Source organism: Rhamphochromis sp. 'chilingali' (genome assembly GCF_963969265.1).
Source record: "Rhamphochromis sp. 'chilingali' genome assembly, chromosome: 3".
Lineage (NCBI taxonomy): Eukaryota > Metazoa > Chordata > Actinopteri > Cichliformes > Cichlidae > Rhamphochromis > Rhamphochromis sp. 'chilingali'.
In genome coordinates, this window is record NC_137931.1 from 18242236 (window position 1) to 18255568 (window position 13333).

The window sequence follows — 13333 nt, forward strand, 5'->3', positions numbered from 1 at the left end:
GGACATTTTTAATCTGTAGCTCTGCTCTAACAGAACGTACGTACCTGGCCCGCCTACTATCCTCGGAAACGTAAAATGATTGGCTAGAAGTGTATCACAGCTCAGGAAAAAAAAGCACCGAAATAAAGCACCGAAATGTGCGCTGCTTTTCGGTCTGGTTACTACCGTGTCAGAACCGGTGCCATCATGGCACCGGACACCGATACCCATCCCTAGTTATATTAGAGACCTAGAGATCAGTCCATAACTACAATGCCAATTCATAACAACAGTTGCCTCAAGGCACTTTGGTAAAGACCCTAAACTAATACAGAGAAAAACCAACAGTCAAATGATTCCCTATGAGCAAGCACTTGACAACTGTGGGAAAGAAGGCAAACGAACTCAACAACTTCTTCAACAGGTTTGACCAGCCTACAACCCCCCCACCCTCACCCTCACCTTTACTACAGAGTCCTCTCCCCACTCTTCTACCTCCCTCGCTTCCCCCCTTCCTGACACTATGACACCCCCCTCCTCCAATCCCTCTCTCAGCAGCAAGACATCTCCCCCCCCCCTCCCCCCCTTCCCAAACATCTCCCAGTGTCACAGTGGATCAGGTCAGGAGACAACTGAGGAAGCTTCGCCCCAGAAAGGCAGCAGGCCCAGACAAGGTGTGTCCTAGGGTGCTAAAGGCATGTGCTGCTGAACTTGGGGAGCCGCTACAACGAGTCTTCAATCTCAGTCTGCGACTGGGGAGAGTGCCCGCCCTATGGAAGACATCCTGCATCGTCCCGGTCCCCAAAAGGAACCGGCCCAATGAGCTGAATGACTTCCGACACTGACGTCACATCTTATGAAGACTCTAGAGTGGCTCTTCCTCAACCTCCTCCGACCACAGGTACAACATGCCCAGGACCCACTACAGTTTGCATACAAGGCGGATGTCGGAGTGGAGGATGGCATCCTGTACCTCCTGCATAGAGCCCACTCACACCTGGATGGGGGAAAAGGCACGGTCAATGGTCGGCATGAAGCTGAACACTCTGGTGACAGTGGCAGAGAAAAGGACACTAAAAAAACTGCTGGACATTATGAACAATGCTGGGCATCCTCTGCACACGGCCATTAACAACCAGAAGAGTCTGTTCAGTGACAGGTTGCTTCTCCCCAAGAACTAACAGACTTAAAAACTCCTTTGTCCCACACGCCATCAAACTGTTTAACTCCTCTCTGGAGGGGAGAGGGAGGGGAAACAGGTGGACAAAGGAGGGGGGAACAACTAAGCTGTAGTGCCTCTTCACCTCACTGTGCAATACCTTTGTGCAATACTTTTGTTAATAGTCAACGGTGCAATAGACTCCATACTTGAAATGTGCAATTCACTTGTATTTTTATTCCTATTTATTCTATTTATCCCCTTCGTATATTTTATTTATATATGTCTCTGTATTTATATATGTAATAATAATGTACACTTTTATTGATCCCCGTGGGGAAATTCTTCTCTGCATTTGACCCATTCACTCAGTGAAGCAGTGGGCAGCCACCAGTGCAGCGCCCGGGGAGCAGCGTGTAGGGATGGTACCTTGCTCAAGGGTACCTCAGGGTAGCCGTTCAGGGGATTCGAACCCCTGACCTTCCGATCATGGGGCAACCGCTCTACCTACTGAGCTATCCCTGCCCTTGTGTGTGTGTGTGTGTGTGTGTGTGTGTATATATATAATATTCTGTAACTGTAACTTCTGTCCGTGCTGTGCTTTTGGAAACCGAATTTCTCAGAGGAACCCACCCGAGGGATTAATAAAGTTTTATCTTATCTTATCTTATCTTATCTTATCTTATCTTATCTTAAGAAAAGCTCCCTTTGTACAGGAAGAAATCTCTGGCAGAAACAGGCTCAGAGTGGAGCAGCCATCTGCTGCAACTGGTTCCATGACTGCAAACACCTTTTACTTTAAAAACATCACACTTTTGAAGTGTTTCTACCAGTGGGCTAGCAGTTAGTAATGTTTCTTTCCTGATGGGTCTGCAACTCATTTCTGGAGGTTGAGGCCGAAGCTAGTGGAAATTGGTCACAAAGAGTATGCTTCACTAAAAACATCCTTACGATTGCTTTAGCAGATTTCTGCGGTTGTCTGTAGTTTGCACGGAAGACGATGACTTATCTTCAAACATTAACTACTTGCTTGAGTGGTAGGAATACTTGAGAAAGTGATAGGTAAACCAGGAATGCAGGTTGATTGAAAGTCAAAGTTGGGCCTCAGCACTACAGCTAACAGATTTAAAAAGGAGCAACTTTTATTTTGAAGGTGAATGGTCTCCTTTTCCGCTTTGGACTTGTTACGACTGTTGTCGTAATTTTGTGTAATATGTCAATCTGAGTGTGCAGGTGCCTCTTCGTGATTGTTCAATCCAGGGGACGGATCATAAGGATTGGCTAAAGGCCAGGAGACACATAAGTATTTGGTGCTGCATGGTGTGACTTCCAGTTGTTTCGGACTCTTTAGTTTTCTCTTATATATTATGAAAACTAATATCCTACTTCTGTTAAAAATACTTCCTTTAATGCCATGTGACAAACTAATACAGTTCTTGTCTTCTCAGCCTCGTTCTGGAGATCAGTACAGTGTTCCTGCTGCGGGTGGAGATATGTTATGGGTAGATGATTGATGGACAAAAGTATTTAGGGCCTTTAGAAAGTTCTCCTCAGTGTCCACAGAGCTGCCTGTGCATTTGCAAGCATTGTCCAAATATTTAGTCTAATGAATTGTTATTTTTCATTTTGGATTCTGAACACCTACAAGGCGACACCCTTCCTTCCTGTCTTTTCCTTTCCACGCAACGAGCAAAATAACTTCAGCTCTTCTGCATATCAGCTCCCACAGATTGCTCAGATTTACATGTAGTTATAGGTTTCTACTTTTACCAAAGTTCTTTTATACACAAAGATGATGTGGTTGAGATTCTTTGCACTAATGATTAAACGAAAGCTTTGTGGTAATCTTAGACATTTCCAAACCCACGTTAAATGGGCACATCCTCTTGTGAAGTGCTCTCTCTCACAGTTTGGGATTTCAGTGCAACTGGCGCAAGACTGAAGCCGCAGGATTCACACTTTGCTTCCCCAGAGATTTGGATACAAATATGTCTTCCTGCCTTGCCAGACTTGGCAAGACCACTCGTACATGTGTCACAGGCCTCACCTCCTCTGGTCTCAGGCATCGTTCTCACCAATATATTTTTACAGTGTTTTTTTTTTTTTTTGGCAGGGGAGAGGGGTCCATCCTGCCTTGGTGTCCAAACTAAACAGAGAAGCATTCGGGATTGCAAAGAGGAATCTAAATAATTTTGTCACACCAAAGATAGTCTAGACACTCGACACTAGTTAGCTCTCTATTGCCTTGATCACACATCATCCATTTTTGACAGCATCTTCTAATAAAGGATCATTACCCTCATCTATACATGTGCGTAAACTCAGAAACAGTAATGGCAAAAAAGGGCCAGTATGTGGCGAAAGCAAATAACATGTAGATAGTGTCATGCTTTTAAAAATATACCCAGGATTAGTATTCACTTCTGAGTTCTTACTCACTGTAAACAACAAACATTAATTGGACTCCATTTAGCTTTTAGCTAGTCCTGGTAAAAAAAAATGTACAACTTCTTTCAAAAGTAATGTTTTACATATTAGGATATAATAAAAAATATCTAATCCTTATCAGATCTTAAAATTATCGGTTGAACAACAACACGTGGCATAATACAGTATATAATACATAATGCAGTATTAGTATTTATTCTGTAGAAATTGCAAAGCAGGGTGTGAAAAACTAAGTACATGACCTTATAAAATCACCTCGATCATCAGTAACTTGAAGCAGTTAATATCTGTATGACTTAATCATTCTCTCACATTATTGTGTAGGAATGCTGAGGTCTGGACTTGGACTGGACCAATACAACACCTTGATTGTTTTCTTTTTTGCTATTTTGTAGATTTGCTGCTGTGCTTGTGATCATAGTGGCGACCGTGGTTCAGGGGGTTGGGAAGCTCATCTTGTAACCGGAAGGTTGCCGGTTCAGCCCCTGCTCCATCTATCTTGGTCGTTGTGGCCTTGGGCAAGACACTTGCTGGGATTTGCTAGTCTTGAATATCCACATTTATAAATAATCTGTCTCAATGAATTTTGAATTGTTTGGAAATAACCTTGTAACCCTTCCCAGATTGATGGGCAGCAACAATTACTTCTCTAAGATAATTGCTGTTGTCTTTTCTAGTTGGCATTGTGTTAACATGCACCTGCATGCTGCAGTCCAGGAAACTGCCAAAACTTAAAAGCACTCACTCACATTTGCTGATGATCAGCTAATTAAGTGCATTTGATTAGCAGCATCTGGCTGCTACTTACTCCGGTGTAATATGTCACACTTTTTAGTACATTTGAGGTTATATTCATCTTTTAAACTGTCCTGATAGGTGTATCTGATATCACTGTGTTGTTGTTGTTCCTGCATCATAAAAACATTGGTCTAGGATTAATATTGCAATTGACCAATCACATTCTGGTGATGCCATAGCTTTGAAATGTGGTAGAAAAAAAAATTGCCTTTGTTTATATAAAACTCACTTGTAACTTCCATATCAAATGTTTTCTTCTTCTTCTTCTTCTTTTTTTTTTTAAATTTACACAGTATAACAGATATATTATCAAGTTAGGTTAGCTGTTATCCAGATTTAGGTCACTCATGTTGGTTGTGTATTAACCATGGTTAATACACTAACCGCTTTGGCTAATGCTAACTAAATACACAGATAACATGACTGGCTGATGTTGATCCTGGACTAAAATTGTTATGATGATGTAGGAATATCCCCAACACTGGGATATCAGTTTATCAGATCCTGACATGTAAAACCTCAGAATTTAAAGACAGTGTCCTTTCTTTTTACTATGTCTGTAATGTTGCTACCCGAAATAAAAGCTAGACGGCTAAACCTAGTTTTCAAAAGTTGTCATTGTGGTATCTAATTGTGTTTTGACACAGGTTTTTGGTTTTGTTGTCCTTATGGGAAGTTTGTATTGGAGTGTTAAGGAGGTGGTTTGCTGTAATAATTGACCAGTGGCCTTAAATCGTGAGCTACTGTTAACCAGTGTTGCTCACTGTTGATGATGGAAGCCAACCCAGTATCACAGCAAAGCACGTAATAGACCTGCTGGCTTATTATGTGGATGAGCCACGCTTTACCTCTCCTTAGGAGTGAAATGGACACACCTGGTTAAGTTGCATTACTTTGCTGTAATATCGGGTTGTAGAAGTAGAAGAGAGTCACTGATATTTGTGCTGAGAGAGTCAGGAAGGGTCTCCTTTATTAATTACAGTACATTCACACATTTGCAAAATTCACCCAACACACATTTAAATAAAAGTCTATCTTAAGAATTTTAAACAAAGTACTTCTTACTATGCCCATCTAATAGTCCCACAACATAATTATTAAAAAACAAGGAGAAATTTAACATAGATATTTACAGAAGTGCAGGTATGAGAGTCAAAAAATAATAATAAGAGAGTTCTATTCCTGCAAGGCACTGGCTTGTAGATAGCACTGCCCTCTACTGGAGGCTAATAGCAAATTCATCCATTTAAAACTATTATTGACAGTCTGCTCCTAATGCAAAAAGATGACTGAAATAAATGGAAAATAATTGTGCTAGTTTTGTAACACCTTTTGGTCATTATGATGCACTTCAAAGCATTAAACTGAAAAACAAAAAAACAAAAACCATACAGTGAGGTTGTAGCACCAGTGCTGCATATTTTGTAAATAGAGGTCATTTCATAAGTGCCTAAATACAGAGGGAAGTTTATCCAGCCGCAAGGCAAAACACATGAGCAATTTGTATGCAATGCATGACCCACAGCGCCCGAGGCCAGGATCCTGACTGTCTGCTTGGTCTCCGTCCGTAAACAAGATCTGATTTCTAAAATTGACGTATTTGAGGTAACATTCCCATGCCTTAATTCTTAAAAGCAGTTCAGGGTTCCAGGTTTGGCAAACACATGCAAGCAACACAGAGGAACATGAGCAGGAAAGTTTAAAAAAAAAAAAAAGTTAAAATGTCCACAGTAAAACCTAAACCCATTTTAGAGAAAACTCTTGCTCACAACATACTGGAGGAGGATGAATTTATTGATATTAGAGTATTAAATTTAATAGCAGGATATGGAGCCTTTCTTCCCACCCTATACTTGTATTACTTTGGTCTTGGCTGGGTCGCTGCTATTGACCTCTGGATGAAAATTTCACCAGTTGTGCTTGTGTAAGTTTGAGTGTGTATGGATAGCCGTTAGAACGAAAAGAAAAAGAAAAAAAAAAGGGGGGGGGGGGAAATCCCTCATCACGTTCTGAGGATTACAGTCAGACTGAAAGCAAGCCTCCCAGACAGCTGGGAAAGACAAGGATCAAGACCCAAGGTGGAAAAATAACAAGTCTAGTTGGTCAGATAGACGTTACTTCGGCTGTTAAGACCACAGCAGTTCATGAAGCGGATTGTGGCAAAGGAGTGAAAGCCAACTGTCAGATCAAACTTTATTTGTAACCCAAGAAGGTGCCATGAAACATTCCTACTGTCAGCACATTTTCCCATGTTAGCGCAGGGTGTTTTTCTTCCATCCTAATGCAAGATTAACGATGGCAGCCTGCATCCAAATTGAAGTTTAGCCTCCTAAGAGTTATTAGAGAGGAAATTACAGTGAATCCCCAGTGCTTGTGACCGATTTCCAACTGTGACAGTGGAAGAGAGATGAGGTGTGATAAAACATCAGCCCACACCTACAAAAAGGGCTACAGAAACCTCTCATTCAAAATATTTGCTACATTAACATGTGCCGATCAGTCCATCTAGGTTTACAGCTCAGTTCTCCCTTCGAGGTTAAACGGTCCGTAAAAATTGCACGGGCATTTTCAATTCAGTTATTAAAACAACAAATTAAACATCACTTATAATTTGGTTTGTCATGAGGGTTCGGGCTTCAGGCCCCAGTGCTGGCAAGCATTCACTCTCCTAAAGGTGTTTGAGGGAACATGGAAACCACAAGTCAGCTTTAATGCTCCTGCTCTGCAGCCGACCAGCCTTTAACCTCCCTGAGACTGTTACATTTGACAAATCTCTCAACATTAACTCTCAGGCCAGCGGTTTTCTCGTAAGAACAATTCATTTCATGTTTTTCCTTTTTTTTGTAATTTTACATACACATTTAGGGGGAACAACTTCATTTCACCCTGCACTGATTAACACTCAGAAATAGTCCAGCTTGTAATCCAGCCATGGGGCATCCACAGTTCAATTAAATTCAATGTAGTTTTATTTATATAGCACCAAATCAACAACAACAACTGTCTCAAGGCACTTCTTATGGTAAAAACACTACAATTTAAAAAAAAAAAACCCAACAATGATATGAACCCCTATAAGCAACTTCTTTGGTGACAGTGGGAAGGAAAAACTCCCTTTTAACAGGAAGAAACCTCCAGCAGAACCAGGGTTTAGGGAGGGGCCGTCTGCTGCGACGGGAGGAAGGAAGACAGGACAAAGACATGCTCTGGAAGAGATCCGGAATTTAATAATAACTAAATGCAGAGACACACACACACACACGAGCAAATGTAGCCCTTAATGCTAGTCCCAAACCTGGATAATGGATGGCGTGGGTTTCATTGCGAAGGTCCATATGGGTTGGTCAGCAGCTTAGTTAACAACAACTGCTTCCAGTGCTGAAGCCTGTACTATTAAGCGAGAGAGGCCGCTGAATTATTAGAGGAAAAACACAAGTCTACCTTTGAGAAAGTTCCACTTTATTTTTTAATAGGAAAAAAGCAAATTTATGATTAAAATGACAAACTGATAAAACAATACATTTTTGAACTTTGAAATAAAAGTGTTTGTAATTAGGTTATAATGATAATTTGATAAGGCTAAAAATGTGCACCTCCTCACTTCTTGCTGGCGATCCTCTTGGATCGTCTCAGACCTTCGTTTTGTGCCTCCTCTCCAGCATTATCTGCAGTGGTGGCAGCAGCTCTCCTGCCACGAGAGGGCACCTCAGGTTCTCCAGTTTTCACTTTACTTTGACTTTTCTGTTGGGAAACTGTGGTCTGAGCAGTTCCAGCAGGCTTTCTTCGTCCTCTCACAGGTTGTACTGACTCTCGGGAATTTAAGTCCTGCCCTTCAGCTTCCTCATTTTCCCCTCTGCTTGCTTTAACCTTCTTTTTCTGTTGCTCTCCTGGAGCTCCAGACCGGGTTGGCTCTTCGGCTGAGGTTTTCAGAGTGTCCCTGTTTCTACTCCTTGTTGATTTACTTGTGTTTGTTGCGTCTTGCAACATTTCAGTAGATTTAACAGCTTTCTTTTGTCTCTTTCTTGGCAGCTTCATTTGGCTTTTAATGGCATCTAAATCTTCTTTGATTTCTGGTGCTTCCGTGATGTTCACCTGCATTTCCAGAGACGTGCAGGCCTCCTTTGAAACCACATAAATGGAAAAATAGTAAGCCTTTTGTTAATGTGTGGATACAGGCACCAAACCTCAAGTTTAAAAAGATAAATGAAGTGGTGTAAGATGAGACTAAATCGGGTCCTCACCTCTCGCTGTGCAAGTTCAGCTTTCAAATCAGACAACTGCCTCATCAAACCTTGTATCCTCAGCTGAAACGGATACAAATAGTCAATAAATGTAGACTTTCAGGCTGGAGCCTCTCTTTTATGGCAGTCAAAAAACGGCCAAATTAACCCCCAACAGCTCAGTTCTATTTCTGTTTTTCTGACAGACTGCCATCTTCTTTACTGCTCTTGAATTTAACTACCACCAAGAAGTTGACTTCATGAAGGACTGAGTGACAGCCCCCTGCTGACTATTCAAAAATTGGAGGGGAGCAAACCAAAACAAAAAAACCAGTCAATAGAAAACACTATTTTCCATTACAAGTTATACATATATTGATGGCTTCCTATACGCACTGACCACTTTAATAGGGATACATTTTTCAAACACTTAAAAATACAAAATCTCTAATCAGTCAGTCACATGGAAACAACTCAGTGGATTTAGGCATGCAGACACGGTCAAGACCACCTGTTGAAGTTCAGCCTGAGAATCAGAATAAAGGGGATTTAAGTGACTTTGATTGTGGTATGGTTGTTACAGAAACCACTGATCTACTGGGATTTTTCCCAACAAAAATCATCTTTAGTATTTACAAAAAAAAAAAATGGTCTGAAAAAGAGAATATCTAGTGAGCAACAGTTCTGGGTGGAAATACCTTGCTGAGGTCAAAGATGAATGGCCAGACTACTTCAAGCTGATAGTAGGGTAACACCAACTCAAATATCTGCTTGTTACAGAAACAACCACGGTATACGGAAAAGCATGTGTGAACACACAAGATGTTGAACCTTGAAGCAGATGAGCTACAGCAGCAGAAGAGCACACTCCTGTCAGCAAAGAACAGGAAAGTGAAGCTACAATTCGCAACAGCTTACCCATATTTGACAACACTGGGTGCCACTTCCTAACAGCTAAGAAGAGGAAACTACAATTAATATTAACATCTCAAACTGGTTTCTTGAACATGGCAATGAATTCTCTGTACTCAAATGGCCTCCAAAGTCACAAGATCTCTGTTAAATGGAGCTTGTTTTTCATGTGTTCATGAGGAGATTCACATCACAGTCATGCAGCCAACAAATCTACAGGAACTGTGTGACACCATCATGTCAATATGGATCAAAATCTTGAAGGAATGTTTCCAGCACCTTCATGAATCTGCACCATAAAGAATTCAGTCTGTTCTGAAGCTGAAAGAGGTCCAACCCAGTACCAGCAAGGTTCACTTAATGATGCAGCCAGTGAGTGCATATTTTTGCAGTTTTCGGCCTCCATATTCTCTTACCTGTTTATTGGCAATTTGCCTTTCCATCTGTCCTCTCTCTTCAGCCTCCTCCTTCCTCCTGTGATGTCAAACATATGAACAGTAATGGGATTTTTTTCCCTCCCTTTCTTTCAGAAGCCAAGATGCTGACAGCATTCATCAGCGACGCAAACCATTACTGCAAAACATGAATAGACAGAGCCATAACCCTGGCCCTACATTACTGTATCCAAGGAAGACATTACTTGTTTGCCACCATCTTCTCTATTTGATACAACTCGACCCTCTTCTTATCCATGGCGTCCTGGATGTCTCTCATTTTCATCATGGATAGGAGAGATTTGGCATCCGCGTCAGTCAAGTCAGCCTGTGGGCATGCCATTCTGAGGACCACCTTTGCCCACTCAGTGACCTCTATACAAGATGGGAACTGACAAACAGAGGAGATTTATCATCAGAATACATTAAAAAACACATTTCCAGTGAAACTTCAACTGCAAACAATCTGTACATGTCTCTATTGCAAGGTTTAGTGTTTTTTTTGGTAAAGCAAAAAAAACCCCCGAAAGTCTGCAGGTTCAGTAGGTTAGCGTTTGATGTTGTGGATTAAATATGCCTCTTAACCTTTGTTAAGAGCTTCCATGATTTTGAGGAATTTCCAGTGAATGTTATCTAACAGGCTGTAAATGCCAGAAGGAATCATTCAAAGGATCCATCTTTTTAAACTTCAAGTCCATACCATCGCTGCCCTTCAAGTAAAGACTTTTTTTGGTGGTGGTGGGGGATAATGCTATTTTAGGGGGGAATATAAGAAGCCAGTGAAGATGCCTGTAACACACTGAAGCTTGAACATACACAGAGTTATTACGACAATAAAAAGAGACAGATGCGCCCCAGAAGCAACTGTAGAAGTAAAGAAACATCAAAGAGTTGCTTTTAAAGGATACATTTGGAGGCTCACAGCATAGGAGGTCATGTTGCATGTGTGAAAGTCACCACGTCTATTGCATTTCAGAATAACTCACCCTCTTGAGCTCAGCCTCTGCTTTCATCTTGGAAGCACATGCCAACTCTAAGGCCACCATTTCCGTTTTTAACAGCTTCTGCACTTCTTCTAGTTTAACCTGAGGACCGCCAGAACATCCAACTGTATCAGTGCACTATAGCCGTTCATGGTGAAATGCCCATATATGAGGCCTACCTGCATTTTTTTGACAAGCTGCTCTTCTTTCATCTTTTTTAAAAATTCCAAGTCAGCAGCAGTGAGCTGGTAACCCTTCATCCCTTTCAGCATGGAGTGAGGGTCATGAGATTCTGGAAGTTCTTCTGAGCAAATAGTAATTAAGACAAAACTTTGTGACAAAAACCCAAGTGTGAAACTTTCTTTACAAAAACTAAAATCTAGATGATTTCAGTTTCTGTTCAATAAATTAGACACCTGTTAAAATCCAAATGGGAACGTTTAATATTTGTATCATTTTCAAAGGCTCTAAAACAAAACTGTTGCTCACCTGTATCTGTCTGACTTTTTTGGTTACCTTCGTCTTTATCTCTGACACCATCCTATTTATGAAAGCACAAACGTTGATGGGTCAAGTCAATGAAGTAGTCGGATTTAAAAAAAAAACAACCCAAAACGTTTATGTACCTCCATGTTCTGCTCTGGTTCCTCAAGGTTGGTGAAATCCAGTTGTCTTGTTACGTTTGTTAAGGGCGGCGTCCTGGGAAGCTGCCGACCTGACGGGATGTAGTTCCCTGAACTGCAGCTCCGTTGCAGAATTTCAAAATACGTGTCAGACATGTCTGAGGATTCCCTTCAACATAACCACAAAAAGCACTGAATGTCTTGAATGATAGCAGCAAGGGCTCAGCTGACAGCTGCGACCAATTGGTGCTGCCGACACATGCTCCCTTCCTCTCTTCCGGCCTTTAGGGCAGGTAGCTCCACCCACGTGTGGCCTTTATCAGTTAGGAGCTAAACACTCTCAATCAAAACATTTAACGAGATTAAACATGCAGACATTTCTAACAACATGACAGTATTTAATTATTAACCAAATGTGTTTGTGAAATTGTTCTGAGTATTTCTAGAAACCTTTTGGCCAAGCGACCATCTGTCTGGGCCTCCTTTACTGTGGCGCTAGTTGGAATCTCCCACTTTGTTTTGACTGTTTAGACCAGGTGTGTCCAACTCACAGCCTCAAGGGCTGGTGTCCTGCAGGTTTTAGATGTCTCCTTGATCCAACACAGCTGATTTAAATGGCTAAATTGCCTCTTAAACATGTCTTAAAGTTCTCCAGAGGCCTGATGATGAACAAATCATTTAATTCAGTTGTGCTGGCCCAGGGTGATATCTAAAACCTGCAGGACACCCTTGAGGGCTGGAGTTAGACACACCTGGTTTAGACCCATAATCAGTGCTTTAAACATAGTAAATTAAAATCAAGTGTGTACAATAATCTCTCAGGTTTTGAATAAATGTGTCTGACTAGCTAGTTAGGTATAGCTATGATACTGGCTTAAATAACTGCCACATATAAAAACATACGACTACGACCCAACTCTATATGCCGGCCTCAATGGTGCTGCTTTGTAGAAGTGTGAACACCTGTGAAGGTGTTTTGTCTTTTTCTTTATCTGACAGGCCGTCTCCAGACCACTGATTTCATCCACTCCAAAAGTCTACTGATAAAAGTGACGATGGAAACGTTGCACTGTGACAGGTCCGGCTCTGCAGAGTGGTTCTGTTCTTCTACCCTGCTGTGCTTCACTCATCCCTGCATCGTTTTCAGCTGTGGTTCAGAGATGGCTGATTTCTCCTTGTTCACCAGTGGGTGGTGACAGATTCCTTCAGATTTGAAGTGTGGGGAAGGAACGCTTTGATTTCATGTCTGCCCAGAAAAGCCATTAACATAACAGTTCTTACACTTCATTTTATTATTTCTTTTACATTGTTTATACACATGAAGAACTGAAGAAAAGCACCATTTGATTAGACAATCTTTAAAAAAGGTTTTAAAATACACATAGACAGCAGTGAACACCACATAGGTATATTCACAAAAAGGCTAATTTTATAGTCCTGGTCCTTAATAATGCTTGAATTTTCTCATTTGTGTTATTTTATATTTAAATTTTAGAATTTTTTTTATGCTAAAAATAAAAACAGATGAAAGATGAAAATATTAAGATTTTCACTGAGACTGAGCCGGACTGACAAGATTTTTGGTTTTGGCTTTAAAATGTAAGAATAATTCTCATCTTTCAGGAAGCATTGGGATTTTTTTCTCCAGCCCAAAATCATTGAGGAGTAACAGTAATGTGATTTTCCTTTGTGCTACTATTATACACTGAATTTCCCATAACGGCTATCTTTTTGCCTCTAGCTCTCACTTAAAGTGCACTGGTAAATGGGCCTACTG

General features: G+C 41.1%; 1 protein-coding gene across 1 annotated transcript; it reads right to left on the minus strand.

Annotated features, from left to right (window-relative positions):
- Positions 1-6422: 6422 nt before the first annotated feature.
- On the minus strand, positions 6423-12074 carry LOC308394100 (uncharacterized protein). The gene is made up of 9 exons (XM_080878277.1): positions 12007-12074; positions 11560-11725; positions 11423-11474; positions 11113-11237; positions 10937-11035; positions 10157-10341; positions 9933-9990; positions 8626-8688; positions 6423-8503 (listed from the first exon to the last, which is right to left on the minus strand). The coding sequence occupies exons 2-9, from the start codon at positions 11710-11712 to the stop codon at positions 7982-7984; spliced, it is 1257 nt and encodes a 418-aa protein (XP_080734403.1). The 5' UTR covers positions 11713-11725; positions 12007-12074; the 3' UTR covers positions 6423-7981.
- Between the last annotated feature and the right edge of the window lie 1259 nt (positions 12075-13333).

Bases quoted from the DNA above. Each gene is read 5' to 3' on its own strand.
- LOC308394100 (XM_080878277.1), bottom strand. From the start codon at position 11,712: ATGTCTGACACGTATTTTGAAATTCTGCAACGGAGCTGCAGTTCAGGG. The intron at 11,475-11,559 runs GTACATAAACGT...TTTCATAAATAG, and splicing joins AACCAGAGCAGAACATGGAG to GATGGTGTCAGAGATAAAGA. The intron at 11,238-11,422 runs GTGAGCAACAGT...CTATTTGCTCAG, and splicing joins AAAAAGTCAGACAGATACAG to AAGAACTTCCAGAATCTCAT.